Source organism: Carassius gibelio, chromosome A15 (assembly GCF_023724105.1).
Source record: "Carassius gibelio isolate Cgi1373 ecotype wild population from Czech Republic chromosome A15, carGib1.2-hapl.c, whole genome shotgun sequence".
In the NCBI taxonomy this organism is placed as follows: domain Eukaryota; kingdom Metazoa; phylum Chordata; class Actinopteri; order Cypriniformes; family Cyprinidae; genus Carassius; species Carassius gibelio.
The window spans coordinates 22,777,794-22,801,155 of NC_068385.1; the positions used below are offsets into that span (position 1 = coordinate 22,777,794).

The 23,362-nt window shown below is 36.3% G+C and overlaps 1 protein-coding gene across 5 annotated transcripts in view; it reads left to right on the forward strand.

Annotated features, from left to right (window-relative positions):
* The window catches only part of LOC128029439 (fibronectin type-III domain-containing protein 3a), a 76,774-nt gene that overhangs the window by 51,005 nt on the left and 2,407 nt on the right, over window positions 1-23,362 (forward strand). For all 5 annotated transcript variants that reach the window (XM_052617222.1, XM_052617224.1, XM_052617223.1 and 2 more), the window contains 22 exons: window positions 924-1,000; window positions 1,343-1,595; window positions 2,559-2,870; window positions 4,044-4,102; window positions 7,848-8,017; window positions 8,287-8,346; window positions 9,129-9,267; window positions 9,376-9,429; window positions 9,899-10,023; window positions 10,430-10,604; window positions 10,969-11,055; window positions 12,330-12,468; window positions 13,021-13,089; window positions 13,185-13,315; window positions 14,371-14,476; window positions 15,077-15,249; window positions 15,369-15,482; window positions 15,620-15,769; window positions 16,413-16,753; window positions 16,953-17,165; window positions 17,918-18,084; window positions 18,635-18,756. In XM_052617222.1, the coding sequence (XP_052473182.1) occupies window positions 924-1,000; window positions 1,343-1,595; window positions 2,559-2,870; window positions 4,044-4,102; window positions 7,848-8,017; window positions 8,287-8,346; window positions 9,129-9,267; window positions 9,376-9,429; window positions 9,899-10,023; window positions 10,430-10,604; window positions 10,969-11,055; window positions 12,330-12,468; window positions 13,021-13,089; window positions 13,185-13,315; window positions 14,371-14,476; window positions 15,077-15,249; window positions 15,369-15,482; window positions 15,620-15,769; window positions 16,413-16,753; window positions 16,953-17,165; window positions 17,918-18,084; window positions 18,635-18,756 (3,236 nt within the window). The remainder of the gene's footprint in view (window positions 1-923; window positions 1,001-1,342; window positions 1,596-2,558; window positions 2,871-4,043; window positions 4,103-7,847; window positions 8,018-8,286; window positions 8,347-9,128; window positions 9,268-9,375; window positions 9,430-9,898; window positions 10,024-10,429; window positions 10,605-10,968; window positions 11,056-12,329; window positions 12,469-13,020; window positions 13,090-13,184; window positions 13,316-14,370; window positions 14,477-15,076; window positions 15,250-15,368; window positions 15,483-15,619; window positions 15,770-16,412; window positions 16,754-16,952; window positions 17,166-17,917; window positions 18,085-18,634; window positions 18,757-23,362) is intronic.

Below are 23,362 nucleotides of genomic sequence, written 5' to 3' on the forward strand. Positions count from 1 at the left end.
GTACTAAATATGCTTATCAGTGTTGGGGCAAAAAAAACTCTTTTCATGTGAAAGTGAACTGCACACTGCACTTGATATTACCCATTATAGCAGTTTTTCTGAGCTGCTTTACATTTAAAGTACAGTCAGACATTTGAGCCCGTCATTGTTCTCACTCACACTGGTCAATGAGTGTCTAAAATAAAGAAAATGAAAAAGTTTAGGTTTCTTAGAAATACACCCCTTGTATAAATGTTGGCTCAATGTTTTTTTGAAAAATCACATTTTAAGTGATCACATGAATGTTACACCACATTAATTTTTTTTTTCAAAGTAAAAACCAATGAAATTTTCCTTTAAAAAATGTGTACAAATCTTTATAATTTTAAAACTTTTGAAAATATTTTTTAAGTGAAAATTATTATTCATTTTTCATTTATGGTTGCACCACATGATTTCACCAATATTATTATTATTATTTTTTTATTTATTCTGCTTTGCTTATAATAACAATAAGAATTGTCATAATAATAATTAAATATTATGCCAAATAATTTTTTTTATAAATTTTACTCTTCGAGAATCTTTTTTAAAGATCTTTGTGGAAAAAAAAAAAAATAGTTATTTTGAGTTGGATCTTATCGATGTAGTGGTTGGTCCAGTTCAATAAGCCTGTCTGAATTACTCGGTCACAAATTTATGATCCATTAAATTCTGTGTATATAAAAAATAAGTCCTGTTTCACTCCAAGTTGTGGCATATTACAGAAGTAAAATGGATTACATGATTTGAAGAGCTGTACTGTACTTGGATCACATGTAGCAATTTGAAGCTGCATTGAACCGATCTGTATTGTAATGAGCTATAGAAACAAAGGAGACTTGACTTGACATGGTGTGTGCTAGACAATTTTATATTTATTGTTCATAATGTTTACTCTGCAGGTCCTGCTCAGGTTCCCATGATGTCCCCAAATGGTTCAGTGCCTCAAATCTATGTGCCTCCTGGATATGTTCAACAGGTAAGTCATAATGGAACTAATTTCAGATTATTTTTTATAGGAGTTATTTTTCTTTCTCATTTACATCTGTATTTCTCTAACCCAAACATGTTGAGCGCCCAACCTAACAGAATTTTCTGGCATAATATGCACTGTCAAAGTGAAGACTGCTGCCTTAGGACACATTCTTCCCTGCCTATAAAAGAGCTAGATGGAGCGCACTGGAATAGATAAAAAATAAAATAAACAATTCTATAATGCTGTACATTTCAACAAGATATCAAAATCTTTACCTCAAATCAGACCACAAGTATGGGATGTGCAGTATGCCCGGTTTAATTTTCTCTTCATCTTTCCATATAGATCATTGAGGAGAACGGAGTGAGGCGGGTGTTAGTTTTACCTCAGACGGAGTTTCATCCGGGAGGCCATTCCCCGCTTCACCACCCGCCCCCTCCACCGCCCCACGCCCACCTGCAGGCCTTCATCCCCCACCCGCACATCATGCACCCTCACCCTCACCTGTACTCAGGCATGGCTGGAGGAACCGGAGATATGAACCCTCAGTACATCTCTCAGTACCATCCAGCACACACGGCCATCTACACGGAGCAGGGTCAGTTTACACACACACACACGTTTGTATTTGTGAAAAGTGGGGACATCCCATAGTGTACTGGTTTTCATACTGTACAAACTGTATATTCTATGGCCCTGCACCTAACCCTAACCCTCACAGGAAACTTTGTGCATTTTTACTTTCTCAAAAAAACTCATTCTGTATGATTTATAAGCGTTTTGAAAAATGGGGACATGGGTTAGGTCCTCATAAGTCACCCTCTCCTTGTAATACCGGTGTCATACCCATGTCATTATACAGAGTTCTGTCCTGATATTTCACAAAAACAAGACCACACACACATTTTGCTTTACCATGTGTAAGGGGAGAATGCTGTGCCTCTACTGACTCTTAAAGGAAAAATTGTAGGCCTATATTTTAGTTGAGTTATGGACTCTCAGAGAGGGAAAGCTATGAAATATGTTGCCAGTAAATAGTCAACACAACAAAAACTAAATCCTGTAGGGAAGACTTAACTTTACCATAGACTAGGGACACTTTACAAAAATTTCGGTATTATGCAGTATTTTATAAATGCACGTAGTGTTATTATTTTGTTGTTTTGTTTTTAATTAAATAGATTTAATAGATAGAATATAATTAAGTTTAATTATTAGCAGGAATTTTTGTTAATATTAGAAGTTAATATCGGTCATGTATCCTGTATGAATATTAAAAATGGTAATTTTAATATTATTACGTAATAAAAATAGATTAAATCAATTGAATGTAGTCATTTTGAATTAAATATTGAGTTTTTGAGTTAAGTATTGGAGTATTAAGTTTATAAAGTAAACAATCAGTAATAAAGAGAAAATAAATCAATAATAAGGGCAGTGATGTTTTTTCTTGATATCATTGCCTTTTTATTAATATTAAGCATAATCAGTGTTATTGTTTATTGAAACGAAAACTACTGAAATAAAATAGTAACATGTTTCTGTTTTCCGATTTCCTCAGATACTCACCCACCACATGGACGTGCGGCATTTGCTCACAGAGATGAAAGGGCTAGCAAAACCTATGAGCGGCTGCAGAAGAAACTGAAGGAGAGGCAGGGGGTGGGGGTGGGGGGAGGGGGAGGTGGAGGCCTGGCCCTCTCCAAAGACAGTCCCCCTCCATCCCCACAGAAGAGCCGTGGGACACCGCCGTCAGGAGGAGATCTCCAGAACGGGCTGGGGGGTAAGGCCACAGAGGAGCAAGCACACCCCAGCACTACATTCACCGCTCTGGGTAAAAGTCCAGGGAGAGGGAAGGAGACAGAATCTGGAGGTAGGATATACTTTAGAGTTCCTAGATCCATTAGAGTGAAGCCACAGGATGCTGTGTGTTACAGTGTTTTTACCACAGTTAGGAGGTGTGAGGCTCAATATGAAGCAGAGTGCCTTAAGCCCATGTGAACATGGGACACGCTGCTTCTTGTGTTTTACTGCTTTCATAGAATAGTAGAATCAGCGATATGAGACACCAGTGATAAAGAAATGGTTTATATATGGTGATCTAATAAAAGTTTTGCTTTGTATTGTGTTTTTTACTTAAATTTTTTACTTGTTTTATTTTACCTTTTTGTTCACATATCAATAATCAAATATTACTGCTTTCTTTTACTTCCTGCTTGTTTAAATCCAAAGCTTCATGTATTTGAAGGTTTACATGAAGAAAATCATAATTTTTCAGTATTGTTCTTGAAACCCCACTGCAGTTATTAAACTGATCGTGAGGTATTATGTATAGATATATAGTTTTGTTGCATTAATAGGGTTGTGTTAAACAGCTATTTGGTATCAACTTTGACTCATCCAATAACATTTTAGCATGAGAATAGTTTTACAAATTAGACTTTAATGATAATCTCCTACAACATCTAATTAAAAGATAAACTTGCTTAAAACCGACCAGGGAATTAAATATTTACTATTTATCTCTCCTTTAATTAATAACCCACCAGAGTTACCCATGCATGTGATCACTGATTGGGATATTATTAGGTAATAGCTTTTAGCATTAACAGGCATCAATGTGCCATTAAGTCTTATTTTTCCTAGGATGATTATATCTTAGGGTCCAGAAGCGGGGCTCCAGGGATGGGCCCTCTCTCCGGCCCCCTTGTAAACAGGCCCAAGCAGCTCGGCTCTGGTCTCATTAGCTCCTTCAGCTTTAGGCTGCTGTAGATAACATTAGCTGTAATTACCCCTGCACTGACTCAGTCATTTATCAGTGCTAACTAACTCCAGCCTGGAGGAACTCAGCTGCAGTTACTGTATGTCAGCTAAACTTGGGCTATCTATTAATCCATTGATTGAAAATAAATGCCTTTTGTGTGATTAAATAGGCGAGACTGAGCATGAAGCCTTATCCTCTTTTTGAAACAATTTATAAGGGAGTAGTCTTATCTAGATGTTGTTTTTTATTTGTTGTTGTGTGTATTCTTTTATTTTTATGTAGAACTGGATGAAGATGCAAAGGCTCTCCAGGAACGATTAAACTCCATCTGCAAGCCAGTGGTAAGGGGATGAATTATTTTAATGCTCATTTGTTAATATTTATGTGTATACAGTGGGGAAAATATTTATTTGATCCCCTGCTGATTTTCTAAGTTTGCCCACTTACAGAGAAATGAAGGGTCTGTAATTTGTATGGTAGGTTTATTTTAACAGATAGAGACAGAATATAAAAAAAAAAAATGTATAAAAAAAAACATTATATAAAGGTTAGAAATTGATTTAAATTAACAGTAATTTATTAATAGTTACAGTAAAGACATTAATACTCTCAATATTTGTTTCAAACTAATGCTTTGTTTTATGTTCTATTCATTAAAGGATCGTAAAAAAAAGACCATTAATTGTTTCTTGAGCAGCAAATCACCTACTAGAATCGTGTGACATTAAAGACTGCTGAAAATTCAGTTTTGCATCACAAGAATAAATTATGATTAGCAATGTATTATTTACTCTACAGTTTATTCTACAACTAAATATTAATACTGGATATGTTAATTTTAAATAAACATATTTTAATACAATTTTATGTTCAGAAAAAAAAAAACATTGATAAGCTGGCGAACCACAGAAGATTGGCAGATTTATCCAAAGATGGAGTAGACCAGATGTTACCTTTCAAGCATGATGAAGTTAAAATATATATTTTCTGCTTGCTTAGAATCTAGTCAAATAGATAATGGCTAGTTGCTTGGCTTGAAAAGTCTCTGTTGGGAAAGCAAGATAAAACGATTGGGCACACTCTGTTCACTATTTTACTGAATATGTATTCAAATTCCCCTCACCAAAATGTTTGAAAAAGGATCCATTGATGTGGCTTGACATTTTAAAAGGGTGGACAATCTCATGCTGGCAAAATATCAGTCTGATAATCAGCCTGCTTGGTCAATGCATTAGACTATCACTGGTATAATTATACTGAAATAGCATATTGTCCTTAGTGAGCTATATGAAAGGCCTTTATGCTACATTTGACAGTCCTCTTACTGAGAAACCACCTTCTGAAAAACTGTATGGTTTTCTTAATCACAGTAATTTCCACGGTCTCATCCATGCATGATTATAGTCCCACCAAGAAGACAGTTTTGGCTCTCCCTAAAGGGTCATTAATGCTGTATTTGATTTGATGCATGGAAGAAGCTAAATGGCTGTCTTTTCTGGTGTCGTGGGATCTGGTTTATTGTTTTCAAGAAACATTCAGTTTAACTTAGGCGAAACAGCCCTGTCCATTTCACTATAATAGTGATTACCGATCCTTTTTCCATTAGACATTTACACCAATTTTGAAAATGATGTCCTGAAATTTGTAAAAAAAAAAATTATCTTAGTAGGCCATGAGATATAAATAAATGAATAATGGCACTACGGATAAAATTAAGCATGGCTTTTAAAGTATTCATAAAATATAGTACAAAAGCTCTTTACCACCATTTGCATGCAAGTGATATATAGAAAAGAGATTCATTTTATTTCATTGTTTTCTTGTCATGTCCCAAACATTTCTCAATTTTCTAATTGGAATAAAAAAAGAAGGAAATAAAATAAATATATTGAAGAGGAAAATTATGAAACATCTGATATATTAATGAATTGGGAATTAATTATAATTTAAAAGGGTAAAAAAAAATAGAAAAACAATTTTGCTGACATAAATTTGGACTCCTTATGAACCACCTATGGCTCATTTCCACTGAGCGGTACGGTTCTGTACAGTTCAGTACGGTACGCAATTATTTCCATTTCCACTGTCAGAAGTTGTGATTGGTACCAAAATAGCGAACCGTACCGTACCACTTTTTGGGTACCCTTCCGTTGGCGTACCTAGCACAGCAAATGGTAACCAAAATATGGAGCTAAACTCACCGCAGAACATTGATTGGCTAGAATCGTCACTTTTGCGTGATATGGGGAAAAAGCTTTTCCTTCACTCATTATGCTCTGCTTTGAGTGTTGGGCTTGTTTACATCAGTGCGTAAACACATAAAAAATGGCTTTTATCATTTTATATTTTCACACGGACAATATCCGTTTCTCAATATGTATTCTTGTCTTTTCTTGCAGCCTTAGCTCGGACATTTGCTGCTGGCTCTGATGTTTCTCTAGTGATTAAACATGAGCTCAATTTGTTTCGGGTTGGCTATACTTAACATTCGTGGTCTCATGAATCTTATTATTTGTTCCTGGTCATCATTTTGGCTGAGCACATATACGTATATGAGTATCGTTCTTTTTTAACACTATGAAGAATGAATAAATTAAGGCCACTACAAATCAATTTAAAATGTCTACAAGAGTTACTTTTGCATAATGACCAATTTTTGGTAAAAGTATTAAGCAAATGCAGTTCATTTTGCAGTTCATTTTCACTAAGTATGCTGACCTTGCCTGCTCGTAAAACATGACCTACTATATTTATTGTCACATTTGCCTTCTCAGAAGGATATGTCAAACACATGTCAGATTTATATAGATCAGTTGCATTACTAACTGAAAAGTTATTTCCACAAATAAAGCAGTGAGAAAAGTTGTAGCAAAAACTGTAGAGGAGAGAATCATGCCCCACAAGGCATGGGCTTAGTTAACTTGAGCTATTCTTGTCTGAAAACTCTAAAGGTACATAGTCATGCATCCATAACTAAAGGAGACGCTTGTTTCTCAACTGGAATAAAACAAAAAAATATTCCTTCTTGCATAACAGGAGTTCTCTTTTGTTCCGGAGGGGAAGTGACGCATGTCATTAAAATAAACTAAAGTGACTCTTTCCAGGCGAAACAAGCAGACGTTTTTATTTCCCACATAAACGTGTGTAGTTAAATATATAGCCGATTAGCCCCAGGGAACAATTAACCTCTGAAAGTAGTTGAGCACAACACAATGGGTTTCACTAAATCAGACAAATTGAGTTTAAATCAATCATGTATCTTGTTTTCTCTCATTTAAAACTTTTACTTTTTATCTGTGTATATATAGTCCTTTTTCTGTCCTTGCTTGTCACAATCACTCAGTTTGCACATCAGTCTATTTAGGGGACCTACAATTAAAAAGGCTTCTTTGAGACAGACTAGTTGCACAGACAATCCTCTGTCGTCGTTAATAAAAATATTTTTTTCTTAATTGTAGTTTTGCTTTTCCTTATTACTAAATTTACTTAACGAGACAAGAAACAAAATCAGTTTTATTTGCGCATAAACACAGAGAGTGCTTGATATTTCCTTTATTTTGCCAATATGTATCTCATGGGTCAGTATTGGCCTTAAATCAGCTGTTATTTGACATTAAATTGTTTTTACATTTAGATTTACTGTCTGAAATTGAGATTTCTAGTGTTTTAATGCGTGTTAGAAGACAACAGTAACTGTTGTAATTACTAACTGTTGTCTTTCAACAACAAACGAAAAAGAAAATGTTTAATATAATTTACACAAGTTTAGGGGTGCACCAATACAAACATTTGTGAAGATAACAATAAATATAATCGTTGCTGTTAATTGCTAAATTATATTAAACGTTTTCTTTTCTTTTTTTTTTCTTTTTTTTCAGATTTGAATATAGCTGGACTCATTAGTTTTTTTCTAGTCAACTGATAATATAGGAACTATGCCACAACTCCCAATTCAGAAGTTTCATTTGAAAACATTTAAGTTTCATATTTTCCCCCTAATTGAAAGGTTTACAAATGTGCTAATCTGCTGATTAATATATTAGATGTATTTTGCAGCATGTAAAATCTTTCATCTTACGTCTTCAGGTGACAGACATCCAGGCCAGAGGGGCCAGTTTGAGTTGGGTGGCCCCATCACAGACCGAAGGTGACGATGAGGCCGACGAGGGAGTAGAAGGCCCTGTGGAGCCCAGCTTCACGTACGAGGTCTCTGTCTCTTACAGTGGCAAGGATGGGAAGTACAAGAGCGCCTACAGGTGAGATGCTCCGTGTCATTCTGCGGTGGAGTTCTGGGCAGGATGTGGAGAAGGTGTGGGTGCAGTAGAGGAACTCGCTGTTGTTTTTTGTGGTTTTCTGTGGGTTTTCTGAAATAAGTGTTAGCTGAAGGTCAACTGCAGTTCACCTGACAATATGCAGCTCTTTCAAGATCACAACGATAGATGACTCTTGAAGAGTCGTTTTATTTTGTTTACATTCTTCAAAAATCTTACTAGTATTTTCTGTCTTTTTCTTTTGTTTGTGTCAGTGGTGTGGAACTAAGTGCAACCTTACAAGACTTAAGACCAGCAACAGACTACCATGTCAGGTTTGTGTCAGTTTTGATTTTTTAAAATGCACAAGACATTTGTTTTACACATTCTAGTTTTACAGCATAGCTCAGTCAAGAATATCATTTCTTGTAATCATTTAGTAATTTCGATAGGCTTGGTGCAGTAATCATTGTTAGCAATATTTCTGTTTAATACATAGTGGGAAAATTAATACAAATTAATAATTTGTGACCACAATTAATATATTTTTGTCCACATCTCATGTACATGGCTCCATATATCTCCCATCTTAATTTTGTTAATAATTTTTTTTCAATAAGAAGAATAATGATTCCATAATTTTCAACCATTTATTTTGTTCAAAGAGAGAGAAAGAGGTAAAGATCATGAGTGCTACAGATCCGGAGCGTTAATGACAAATATCTTGTAAAATGTGTATTGTAATTGGTTATATCGCTGTTATATCTTAAGTTGTCGCAAGTTTATTAATCGGTGGGAAAATGTCCTCACTGCTGCCTCCCTATATATTATTAGTAATAACAATAATATAGTTATATTAATTGTATCACGGGAATATATATATATTTTTTAAATAATATAATTCTTCATAAATATGTAGTAATATTAATACGTTACTGTAACATTGGCTGGTTGCAGCTGCTTTAAAAAAAATAATAAATGTGGTTATATTAATTATAAGAATAGTCAGTTTTTACAAATAAAAAAAATGTAAGGTCTAGAACTATTCCCCCATTTGCTGTTGGTAATTGTATTGTTTGTGTATGCTAATATGAGTGTATGTGCTGTGTGTATTTAGGGTCCAGGCCATGTGTAACTGTTTACAAGGCATCCCTTCAGAGCCTGTGAGCTTCACCACTCTGAGCTGTGAGCCAGACAGGCCCGTCCCGCCACGCAAAACCGGCGTCACCAAGAGCAGCCTTGTCCTGCAATGGAAGGTGTGTGTACACAATAACATGCTGGCACATCAACAATCCCACATAAATGTTATATAACATAATTTAACTTGACATATTAAGTGCATAACAACATTTTTTTTTTTCTAGGCTCCATGTGACAATGGTTCCAAAATCCAAAACTATATTCTTCAGTGGGATGAGGTGCATTATTTTCCGTTATTTTTATCTGCCTTCATATTTCTTAAGCCTATTTTTAGTACATTATTATTAAGTTATTAACATTATTAACATTATTAAGTACATTCTCATTACTGTAATGTGCGAAAATATGCATTATAAAATCTGCACCTTATTACTAAATCTAAATGCTTATTTTGATAAAAGCAAAACATTGTGCACAGACAGGATAATTTTTTATAACTGTATTACAGTGATGGGAATATTGTTAGTTAAAAAAAATGAAAGTAAATCATCAAGACACATTGCTATAATGAGGACTGGAGGGAAATGTGCTATCATAAAAAAAAATCATAAATGTGCAAAAAATCATAGTGGTTTAAAAAATATGATTAATTTCTTTATGCATAAAACAGTTCATCGGCTGATCTGGGGTGAGGTTCACGCATTTGTGTAGTATAATGTGCTAATCCTGGCTGTGATCTGTGAACAGGGGAAGGGGACAGCTGTGTTTGAACAGTGCTACTATGGCCCTCTGAAGACGTACAGACTCACCAAACTCTCAACAGCTTCCAGATATTCTTTTCGGCTGGCAGCCAAAAATGACATGGGAGTGAGGTATGTATCAGTGGATCATGTTCCAAAATCCAGCTCCTAAAGAAAACTTCTTCACAGGCGCATGTTTAAAATTTAATTTAAATTAAATTAAATGTATACATTTAGCAGACGCTTTTATCCAAACTACTCTACCAATTGAGCTACAGGAACACTAAATTTAAAATAACACTACAGTGGTTAATCAAGAAAGCAATACTAGAACTGACATCATGTGTGTGTGCATATTTATGTGCGTTTTGCCCATGTTTTACAAGCTTCATGTTAATGTCAAGCTTACATTATGTACCTGGAATATAATTGACAGCATGTTTCAGATGATAAAGTGACTTATGTTCCATAAAACACAGCATACATACAGTATATATTTTGTCTTTATGATCATTTGCTTGTGTTGGTTTTTCCATAGTGAGTTCAGTGAAGTGGTCCACATCATGACATCATGCAGTGTGCCTGCTCCTCCCTTGAGCCCTGAGCTGATTCAGTCCGGGGTCACATGGCTCTGTGTGCGATGGCACAGGCCGGCCGGCTCGCCCAAAGAGGACGAAATCAGCTACGTGCTGGAGATGGAAGAGGAGGGCTCAGTGAGTGAGAGATGCACACACACTTTTGCAGAAATGCAACACGCACTCCAATCAGCAGCAGAAAAACTGACAAATAAAAGCCCTGCTTATACCTGAAATGAACATCTATCTCTGGTTTTAGAGGTAGTCATAAATACATGTTAGCCACATCAAACATTAATTTACCCTGATGCATCCTTGACTGAGGTTGAGAATGCTAGATGTAATGTAAAAAATTATATTGGGTGTGTAGTAAACCGTGATCTGTCTCATATATTTGAAGGTAAATGTTAAATTGTGGTATAAAAAAGGGCAAAAAGTTTGTTTTCCATTAATGGGCTAGGTTTTAATGCATTTTTACATGAATATGTCATGTGTTCCACAGGGTTATGGGTTCCAAGCCAGTTATGATGGTGATGAACTGTCACACACTGTCAGAAACCTCCACAGGAGCACCACATACAGGTTCAGGGTAAGAACACATTGTGATTGCCTTTTGTCCTTATGTTTCTTTAGCTTGCTAGTTCTTTTATTCCGTTTCTTTTTTGCTTGAACATTCTTTTTCATTTTTTCTTCCTTTCATTTTCTTTTTGCATTCTTTTTTTTTTTTTTTAATCACATTTTTTTTTGCTCTTCCATTTTTTTAATGCTGTCAATTTATTATTGCTGTCTAATAATTTTTTTCTCTTTATCAGTTTCTTTTGTTTATTCTGTTTCTTTCTTTTTCTTCCTTTATCAGTTTGTTTTGTTTATCCTTTTTTCTCTTCTTTCATTTGCTCTTGTTTGTTTTGTCTTTCTTTTTTTACTTATTTTATTTGTTAGTTCTTTCTTTATTTTTTTCTCATTTATCTTTACTTCTTTTTCTATAATTTTAGTCTTAGTTTTTGCTTTTCCGTTTGTTCATTCTTTGTCATTCTTTTTTTGTCTATATTCTCTTATTCTAATTTTTTGTTCTCTTTCTTCCATTTATCAGTTTCTTTTGTTTGTTTGTTTCTTTTTTCTTTTCCATTCCATTTGTTTATTTAATTTGTCAGTTTGTTTGTGTATTGTTTTTGTTGTCTTTCATTTGTTCATTTGTTATTCCTTTTTTTGTTGTTGTTTTTGTTGTTGTTAGTCCATTCTTTTTTGCTCCGTTTTTTGTTTTGTTTTCCTCTCCTCATCTCTTGATTCTCCTCACCCCATCCCGTTCATGATTGAGACTCACCTGTTGCCAGCGGCTATGAGATGAAGCAGGTGGTGTAGTGATGTGACTTTTATGGGTGGGTTGATCATAATCATGTTTCCAAAAACAAAAGTGTATTAATGCGATCAGAATGGCTGCATGTATCCTGATGAGAGGAGCTGATTACCTGCCGAGAGCTCACATCCCCAATTACTGCCAATTACTGTGACAGATGACATCACAACAGCACGGTTTATTTCTGAACCGTGAAACGCTTCCTCATCCTGTGCTTTTATCGGGGGGAAACTGTTTCAGAGTGAGATCAATTTGGGGGTGAATATAAATGGTTTTGAAAGGCTCTAGAGATTTGCATTCCCTGTGCACCCAGTGTTTGGGTGAGTCATAATGAAGCCTATTTATAGGACCATTCAGAGTTTTCGCATTGTGACATTTTGTATCATTAATAAATCCAAAAACCCCACACCCCCTCCGCACCACTATACACACACACACTCGCACACTCTCATTACTATAATGGATTGCATTCTCTCTCTTTTTTTAATTTTATTTTATAATCATTGCAGGTTATCGCCTATAATGCAGAAGGTAAAAGCAACCCGAGCAGTGTGTCCGAGTTTACCACGGCCCCTGACAGACCGTCCTGCCCCTGCAGACTCTCAGTCAAGGGAAAACCTCACCCAACCAGTTTCCGTCTAACCTGGGGTCAGTTCAGCATAAACGCACAAAAATCGATCTTTGTCTTAGCCAAACCAAAGCTTATCTAGAAATCACCTTCATATACTTTGACTGTTTTTATGGCGCAGTCATGAAACTTGGTGAGTTTCCTTTCTAAGCAATGTTTTAGAAATGTATTTTTTGTGTATACAAAAATTTCCATCCAAGATGAAGTGAAATTTGGGTTAATTATATTAAAGTGTTACAATAGAAAAACAGAATGTACTGAATAACCAGGTGGTTATTATTATTTAGATGATATATAAACATTTAGTCTTAAAAATACAAAAAAAAAAAAAGTAAGCTTATTTAATTTTACCTATTTGCATTGGGTTTCACATTTCTGCTTTCTTGAGGTAAAGTTGAGGTACTAAAATAACTTAATCTGTAAGTAAAAATGTAAACAAAAATATATAAACCTCTAAATGAAAATATTATAATAGTATCTCGGCACTAAAATAACACTTAAACTGGCTGCTAAAACCATGTTGTGTGTGTGTGTGTGTGTCTGTGTGTGTGTTTTTTTTTGTGTTGCCTCAGATCCTCCCAAAGACAATGGTGGTTCAGATGTGACGAAGTATGTGGTGGAGCTTTCTGAAGGGATAAGTGGTACGTTCTGTTAGGTTTTCTGGTGTGTCTACACATGCTCAATTTGATCCTGCCAGTATGATGATCATTCATTAATTGCTTGTGTGTGTTATTAGTGTGTATTTCAAGTCCTTCTTGGAATCAGGTGTACTGCGGTTCAGCTATGGAGTGTGTTTGTGATGATTTGAGCCCAGGATGTTCATACCAGGCTAGAGTCCACTGCATCAGTGCAGGAGGCGAGAGTCAGGTATGTCTCACAAAAACATGCAATGCTTATTTCTTTAGGGCCAAGTTAAATCTTACTTTTAAATATTTATCCTCATTTTGCTGTAAAAAAAAATATTTCCAAATCAAATGCTCTCTACAATGAGAATGACTCATGCCTTAATGTCACCTGCATCACTGAGCTGTATAGTACACCGCAAGTGACTAGTAATAATGCGAATATCATGGTTCATTAGTGTGGCGTAAGCTAAATGTAAAATCTTATTTCAATATTACATTTGTCAGTAAAGGAAATAAAATTGAGTTTGTTATTGACTCCCTTTTGTACACTTAAAAAAAAAAACGTTTAATTTAAAATAATATACTTTCACAATGCATCCCAAAGAATTCATGTTAGAAAAAGTTTCTGGATCATAAATGGGAGTTTTTTTTTTTTTAAATGGGTACTTAAACTAACATTGTCCAACTACTAACGATCCTTACTGTTCTCTCTTTGGTGGAAATTACATTTTAAGCTTTTTCCAAACAAAAAATGTCAGACTTGCCAAGGCTAATTGTATAGCCAACATTTTAAGCACTCTAAATGCAATTAACCTGTTTGCTTATTTTGCATCTTTGGTGTAAACATTTGTCACCTTTTTTTCCTTAGCTCCACAACTTTATTGTTACTTTAATCCAATTTCATTTTATCGGTTTGTTTCCACACAAATTGCTTACTTGCTTCCCCTCTTTCATCATCTCCACGCCTTCAAAATCACAACACGCTTTTATCAATGGAGTGCTTTTGAAAAGCGGTTGATAATAATTTGTCTTCCGTCTTCTGATCCCAGCTGTAATGGCATTGTTGGGACTTCGCAGATGCATATCTGCACGCGGGACTTGCCAGCACACAGATAATGACTCATGTTGGCACTGATTTTCACAGCCGTGAATGTGAGAGAATGCTCACATGGCTTTGGTCTGCTGTCACTGTTTCAGCTGGTGCCTACACACTATTCTCATTGGAACATGGTGTGCACTATTAACTTATATCAAAACTTTGTAGTTTTTCTAATTTCTCATTCTATTTGTTTTTAGTTGACGGAGCCCTTGCAGGTCCAAACACCACCTGTTCCTCCTGGTCCATGTCTGCCGCCCAGGGTCATAGGCAAACCCAAAGCGAGAGAGGTGCAGCTACGCTGGGGTAAGCGTTGCCTGTGTGTGTGTGTGTGTGTGTCTGTGTGTGTGTGTGCTTATTGTGTATAACAAATTAAGTATTTCTTAAAATCATGTTATTTTTAGAATGTATTTAGGCTTAACTGTGGTTTGAAGGGTATATATACACAATCGTATAAAAGTTTGGGGTCATTCATTCAGATTTTGTGTGTGTGTGTGTGTGTGTGCGTGCGTGCGTTTCATTTTGAAAGAGGCTACTTTAATTTGATCAATAATATAGTAAAAAAAAATTTTTTATATTATTACAGTTATAACTGTTGTCTCTTTGAATATATTTTAAAATGCAATTTAATCCTGTTATGGCAAAGGTGATTTATCAACAGATGATCCTTCAGAAATCATTGTCATATGCTCATTTGCTGCTCAAGAAACATTTCTTATTATTATAAATGTTGAACATGGTTGTGCTGCTTAATATTTTTGTAGAAACTGTGATACATTTTTTTCAGGCTGTTTAATATTATTATTTATTTTTTGGTAAAAATTTAAGTCTTTACTTTTACTTTTAAGCATTTTAAAAGTGTTAATCTTTGTTAATTTGTAGTTTTTATCTCATTGCATGTGTTAGCGCCCCCTCTGGTGGATGGAGGTAGTGCAGTGTCTTTGTACAGCGTAGAAATGTTCGCTCAGGTGGACGAGGGCTGGGAAGTGTACCAGGGCTCTGAACTGGACTGCACAGTGGGAAGTTTACTGCCCGGCAGGACTTACGGCTTCCGGCTCAGAGCTGCTAATAAAGCTGGGGTGAGTGTAAGCTTTACAGATGTCACTGATATTATTTGTTTTTATAGTTGCTAATAATCTTGAATGTGCCACATATAGTTGACTAGCAAATTGTTTTATATTTTATTGGTGTTCAACAGTACGGCCCTTTTTCGGAGCGGACTGAGGTCACAACTGGTCCAGGGGCCCCTGAGGCATGTCGCCCCCCTCATATCAACTGTAAATCACCGACATGTGCTGTGATCAGCTGGGAGGTGAGAATATCCCATGATGCAAAGTTTTCTGAAAATTAGTGAATTACTTTATCGTGAGTGAATTAGGATTATCATTTAACTCAACTAAAGACATTAAAAAAACCTAAAACCTAAACCTATGTTTTGCATCCATGAAGGTCCCTCCCTGTAACGGAGCAGCAGTTTCAGAGTATCGTCTGGAGTGGGGGGCGGCAGAGGGCAGTATGCAGATGTGTTACACCGGTGCTGCACTGTCCCATGAGATGAGGGGTCTGCTGCCAGCCACCAACTACTTCTGCAGAGTACAGGTGAGAAACACTATCATACACACTTATTCATCTGAATGTTTGAGCTGTTGACTGACTCGTTCTGCCATGTGAAACTAACCAGGAAATATCTGTCTGCTGACTGATTATGCTTTTACTTCCTGTGCACACAAATATATCGGCTTGATTCATACAAATGAGATATTGGGACGAGCGCCAACTTTTATATTGTCAGTGCCACCCAGTGAATGAGAGAGACAAATGCATAGTTTTTTTTTTTGTTTTTTTTTTTGTTTGTTTTTATAATAGCTGTTTACTTTATTGAGGGCTGTTATGCACTAATTGTTGGCTGACATTTTATTCAAAAAAATTATTTTGATACCATTTGTAATTATAATAAAATTAGAAGATATACAAAAACAAAACAATTCAAATTCACTTTTCTTAGGAACCAAATTTAAACAATAAAACATTTCACAAAAGATGATTAAAGGTGCTTAGGGTTGGAAGTGCGTCTAAATTGAGTACATTTTGCAATTCATTCCAGGCCCAGGAAGGATAAAAGGAAAATGCAATAGTTATTTGTGTAGTAAATTAAGAGTTTTGATATATAAAAGGGTAATTTCCTAAATTGGCCTGTTTAAAATTTTAGTCACTCACTAACTGTGTGTGTTTTGTGCCTCAGGCAGTGAATGTGGCTGGTGTGGGACCCTTTAGCGAGGCTGTGCTCTGCCAGACACCCTGCTCTGTGCCAGCACCAGTCAGCAGCGTCCACACTCTCCGTGAATCAGAGATGATAGTGGAGGGCAGCAGGACCATAGAGAGGGGTGAGGATGAGGAGGAGGAAGAGGCCAGACCTCTCCTTTACTCTCCATCCACCTGCCTGGGGCTGCACTGGGAGGTGCCGTGTGATCACGGATCAGAGATCACGTCATACCTGATCGATCTGGGAGAAAGACAACCCATTCTTACTGGGCCTGTAACCAAATACATCATCCAGAACCTGCAGCCCGACACCACCTACAGGTACAGTGACATCTCTGTTATAGAACAACAGCAAAAGTAAAAACACAGCGTGACGTGTAGGCCATTTCATGCACGTATGGCTCTTATGAACCTTATGAACTGACTCTTACAATTCCAAACCAATCCAAAAATGAGCATGGTGCTGGAATGAATGAATGTGTATGAACGGAAGCTGAATCTTGTGCTTGTGTGTTTGAAGGATAAGGATCCAGGCTCTGAATAGTCTGGGAGTAGGACCCTTTAGTCACACCTTTAAACTGAAGACCAAGCCACTGCCACCCCTCCCTCCACGTCTGGAGTGCACCGCCTCCAGTCACCAGACCCTCAGGCTCAAGTGGGGTGATGGCCCGGCCAAGGCCCAACCCACCGATTCCCTACAGTACCATCTCCAGATGGAGGATAAAAATGGGAGGTTTGTAGATGCATTGTTTGTGCTTTGCAGTATATTTTAACACTGTGTCCTATCCGGGCATGACAGAAGATTCAAATATTTTTTATCTGTAAGTGAAATGCTAAATTAGCCAGATACACAAATATATAGTGTTCAAAAGTTTATTTATTATTATTTTTTTTTATTATGGAGTTTATACTTTTGTTAGGCAGAGATGCATTAAACTGGTCAGAAGTGACTTTTAAGCAAACACTTTTAATTTAACATTAGATTTATATTTCTAATAGTCTAATCAGCCTATTAGAATTTTATTTCTGAACAATCATGTGACACTAAAGTCTGGGGTCTTGCTTCTGATAATTCAGCTTTACAATCACTGGAATAAATTACATTTTAAATATACTAAAAATAGAAATCAGTTTATTTAAATTGTAAATTGTTTTTTGATCATATAAATTCAGCCTTGGTGAGCACAAGATACTACTAAAAAAAAAAAAAAAAAACATAAAAATAGATCATACCAACCCCAAACTTTTGAAAGGTGGTATAGTACAAAAATGCAGTTTGCAAGGGATGTGTTCAACTTCATAAATGATTCAAATTAGAATTATTTTTTACATGTGTATTTATTATCCATTCTATCAAAACTCACTCAGATTTTGTATGGGTCTGCCTTCAACTCTTATAAAATTTTGATATTGTGGATTTTGTGGCTTTATAGAGGTCCACTCTATAACACTATCTCTGTCTCTCTTTGTTGTCTCTTCTTAAAGGTTTATTTCCTTGTATAAAGGACCCTGTCACACTCACAAAGTGCAGAGGCTAAATGAGTCTACCTCATACACGTTCCGCATCCAGGCCTTTAACGAGGCGGGCGAGGGGCCCTTCTCCACTGTTTACACCTTCACTACCCCCCGCTCCCCACCTGCACCCCTAAAAGGTACAACATCCCACCTGCAGCAGCCATTCACTTGCCCCATAAACTTCCATTGATACACTGAATTTAATTTGTTGAATTTTCAGGCTTTCTATGTCACGATATCCTTCAGAAATCAGTCTGTTATGTTGATTTGCTTCCAATTTTATCAGTGATGAAAACAGCTTAATATTTTTGTGGAAACCATGGTATATGTTTTTTCTCAGGATACTTTGATAGAAAGTTCAAAACACAGCACATTATAAAAAAAAAATAATAATAATAAAGCCTACTTATCCCTATTGAATGCACTGTAAGTTGCTTTGGATAAAAGCGTCTGCTAAATGCATAAATGTAAATGTTATAAAGGAGCTAATTTATGTGCATAAATAACAATAATTGTGCAGCTCTGTTTATATTAGTCATCAATAAATCATTTAAAATGTATGCACTTTGACAACAACATCCTAAAACACACATTTAATGTTCTGCGATTTGACCGTAAGTATTTGTGCATGCAAGTTTAGTTCAGTTTGTCCTCATCATCTCTTCATCTGTCTGTGTCTGTCTTCAGCTCCACGTGTGGAGCGTGTGGATGAGTCGTGTGAGGTGAGCTGGGAGACACTGCCACCTATGAAGGGAGATCCAGTCATCTACTGTCTGCAAAGCATGCAGGGAAATTCTGAGTTCAAACAGGTACCTACACCACACTTTATAATCTGCATATACGAGTTTCAGTAAAAAAACATCAATTTTAACCTCAGTGAGGCATCTCAATTGAAATATTTCCATTCACAGTGAGGCAAATGTGTCTCAAATGTAGGTTCGCGCTTGTAAGCTCATTACACAGAGGTCACTGCTCTCAGCAGGTGCGCTCAGCAGACAGCAGGTGTTGGGTTCAGCAGTTTGGATGAATATAATTATAGCATAATGGCGATCCGGTGGTCATTACTTGAACGGCTTAGTGACAGTTATTACACTTAATGTTAAAGCCAAATCAAATCTGTCCTCTCACATTTGTGCTGTGATTGTGTATGCTCTTTATTCTGACAACATTTTGTGACTATGGCCATAACCTTTGTTTATCAAGACCTCCATAAATGTTAAGAAGCACCAAAGTACAAAATAAAATAACTAGGGTTGGTGCTTGAAATGAAAGTACACTCATTATATTTTCATACCCTTGTTGAGGTCATATGATAGCTTTCTTTGAGAAACAGACTGTAAATACAAATCTCAGTTGTGCTGAATTTAAAACATTTAAACGTGTTATAATTGATTGTGAAGTGCATTGGGACCATTTTTATTGAGAACGTTTAGGTCAAACTTGCCACAAAATTAGGTAACACTGTATTTTGCTGTTACTGTCCTTGTTAAATAGCCAGAAACTCATTGCACCTTGAAAAAAAAGTCAAAAATGAGGACTAATCCATACAGATAAACATTCAAAAAGACACCTGCACGCTCAAATAAAGATTTAGAAACATTCAATGTAAGATGAAAACCACTACTATAATGAAAAAGCCGTAAACATTTCAGTCATGTGACCCTTCGCTGTGCCTGGTTACAAGACTAAATATGCAGTAAATAATGCATAATTATATGCAACTAACCCAAAACCAAACCCTAATCCTAACCCTGTAGCAAGTGTATATATATATATATATATATATATATATATATATATATATATATATATATATATATATATATATATATATATATATATATATATATATATATATATATATATATGTAGTTAATATATAACTCTATACTAAATTGAATAACCATACTGTATCAATATTATTAATGTGTAACCCAAACTTGTGGCACCATATTTAAATACATAATATACAAAAACAGATGATTACTTCTTTTTATTTATTTATTTACTTATTGGGTCTAACAAAATATATTGCTTCTAAAGACTTCAAATGCTACTTTTATGTTACATTTTATAAAAAAAAATCTACTTGAAGAATCTGCAAAACATCTCCTGTTCTCATCACAAAAAAAAAAAAAAAACTCACTAAATGGATTCGGAAAGACATGAGGAATTAACAGTGACTATGACAGAAATTAAATTCTAAACGTGGGTCCTAAGGGGCCCACTGGAGAGCCAGGTAAAAACATCCCCCAGCTGTCTGTAGCTGCAGTGTTGAATTCCTAATAGTGATTGTCACTAAATATATTATCACTGCACTATGTGTCAGACGGGGCCCGGCAGAACTGTTTGATTTAACTTAAAACCACTCTACCGTGAGCACCTCTGAGTGACTGTAGATAAGAGGGTAATGGAAGGGTAAAGCAGTCTCACTGGCTCTGACTCATCACCCCCTGCTGAGAGACACTGTAGGAGACTGCAGGCGTGATTGAAGGCTTGTGTGTTTGTGTTGATGCAGCCCACACACACATGCGGGACTTCATATTCATATTCTCATGTTCTTCTGACATTATTTCTCTGCTTAAACATTTGCTTCCTTAAAATATAATTCCTCAGCTCCTTTCTTTTTAGTATAGTATCGCTATAAAATTAATGCAGTGCTGAATACTGTTCTATATAAATTATAATGTTTACTGATGTATTCGAAAATTAACAAATTTTAGATCTAAGCAAATTATGATTGTTTTTCATTTAAATTGGGCCCAAAATGTGCAGAACAATATTTCTGTTAGCTGCGCTATTAAATTAATCTAGTTATAGCACTTTTAACATTACAGATTGTGACAAAGCAACTAAACAGCATTAAATAGGAATATAGTATGTCGATGATGCAAAAAGGCAGTTCATCATTGAATTCAGTGATGTCATCATCAAGCTCAGTTATGTTTAAATAGTATCTGTGCAATCAAGTCGACAGTATTCCTGGAAATTAAGTGACCCCAACTAAGCAAGCCAGAGGCGACAGCGGCAAGGAACCAAAACTCCATCTGTGACAGAATGGAGAAAAAATCCTTGGGAGAAGCCAGGCTCAGTTGGGGGTCAGTTCTCCTGTGGCCAGGCAAAACCAGAAGTTCAAATCCAGGCTGCAGCAAAATCAGATTGTGCAGAAAAATCGTCTGTTTCCTGTAGTCTTGTCCTGGTGGCCATCGAGGAGACAAAGTCTTTACAGGGGATCTGTATCTGGGGCTCTAGTTGTCCTGGTCTCTGCTGACATTCAGGGCTGTAGAGGTCCTTTCTAGGTGCTGATCCACTATATGGGCTAGACACATACTAGATCCGGGTGACTGCAGTGACCCTCTGATCTGGATACAGACTGGATCTGGTGGCTACTGTGACCTCGGAATAAGAGAGAAACAGACTAATATTAGCGTAGATGCCATTCTTCTAACGATATAGCAAGTACATTGTGTGTTATGGGAAGCGTTCCCAGTTTGAGTTTTCCTAATTAATGTAGTCTAAAAATTACGGATTTGAATTTTAGAAATGTGTTAGTACAGTATTGTTCAAAATAATAGCTTTACAATGTGACTAACCAGAATAATCAAGGTTTTTCGTATATTTTTTTATTGCTACGTGGCAAACAAGTTACCAGTAGGTTCAGTAGATTCTCAGAAAACAAATGAGACCCAGCATTCATGATATGCACGCTCTTAAGGCTGTGCAATTGGGCAATTAGTTGAATTAGTTGAAAGGGGTGTGTTCAAAAAAATAGCAGTGTGGCATTCAATCACTGAGGTCATAAATTTTGTGAAGAAACAGGTGTGAATCAGGTGGCCCCTATTTAAGGATGAAGCCAACACTTGTTGAACATGCATTTGAAAGCTGAGGAAAATGGGTCGTTCAAGACATTGTTCAGAAGAACAGCGTACTTTGATTAAAAAGTTGATTAGAGAGGGGAAAACCTATAAAGAGGTGCAAAAAATGATAGGCTGTTCAGCTAAAATGATCTCCAATGCCTTAAAATGGAGAGCAAAACCAGAGAGACGTGGAAGAAAACGGAAGACAACCATCAAAATGGATAGAAGAATAACCAGAATGGCAAAGGCTCAGCCAATGATCACCTCCAGGATGATCAAAGACAGTCTGGAGTTACCTGTAAGTACTGTGACAGTTAGAAGACGTCTGTGTGAAGCTAATCTATTTTCAAGAATCCCCCGCAAAGTCCCTCTGTTAAAAAAAAGGCATGTGCAGAAGAGGTTACAATTTGCCAAAGAACACATCAACTGGCCTAAAGAGAAATGGAGGAACATTTTTGTGGACTGATGAGAGTAAAATTGTTCTTTTTGGGTCCAAGGGCCACAGGCAGTTTGTGAGACGACCCCCAAACTCTGAATTCAAGCCACAGTACACAGTGAAGACAGTGAAGCATGGAGGTGCAAGCATCATGATATGGGCATGTTTCTCCTACTATGGTGTTGGGCCTATTTATCGCATACCAGGGATCATGGATCAGTTTGCATATGTTAAAATACTTGAAGAGGTCATGTTGCCCTATGCTGAAGAGGACATGCCCTTGAAATGGTTGTTTCAACAAGACAATGACCCAAAACACACTAGTAAACGGGCAAAGTCTTGGTTCCAAACCAACAAAATTAATGTTATGGAGTGGCCAGCCCAATCTCCAGACCTTAATCCAATTGAGAACTTGTGGGGTGATATCAAAAATGCTGTTTCTGAAGCAAAACCAAGAAATGTGAATGAATTGTGGAATGTTGTTAAAGAATCATGGAGTGGAATAACAGCTGAGAGGTGCCACAAGTTGGTTGACTCCATGCCACACAGATGTCAAGCAGTTTTAAAAAACTGTGGTCATACAACTAAATATTAGTTTAGTGATTCACAGGATTGCTAAATCCCAGAAAAAAAAAATGTTTGTACAAAATAGTTTTGAGTTTGTACAGTCAAAGGTAGACACTGCTATTTTTTTGAACACACCCCTTTCAACTAATTGCCCAATTGCACAGCCTTAAGAGCGTGCATATCATGAATGCTGGGTCTTGTTTGTTTTCTGACAATCTACTGAACCTACTGGTAACTTGTTTGCCACGTAGCAATAAAAAATATACTAAAAACCTTGATTATTCTGGTTAGTCACATTGTACTGCTATTATTTTGAACAATACTGTATGTTATGTGTAAGCCAGGTTAAGGAGATGGGTCTTTAATCTAGATTTAAATTGACAGAGTGTGTCTGCCTCCCGAACAATGTTAGGTAGGTTATTCCAAAGTTTGGTCGCTAAATAGGACAAGGATCTGCCGCCCGCAGTTGATTATGATATTCTAGGTATTATCAAATTGAGTTTTGAGAATGGAGCGGACATGGAGGATTATAGTGCATTAGACAATTTTCTAAAA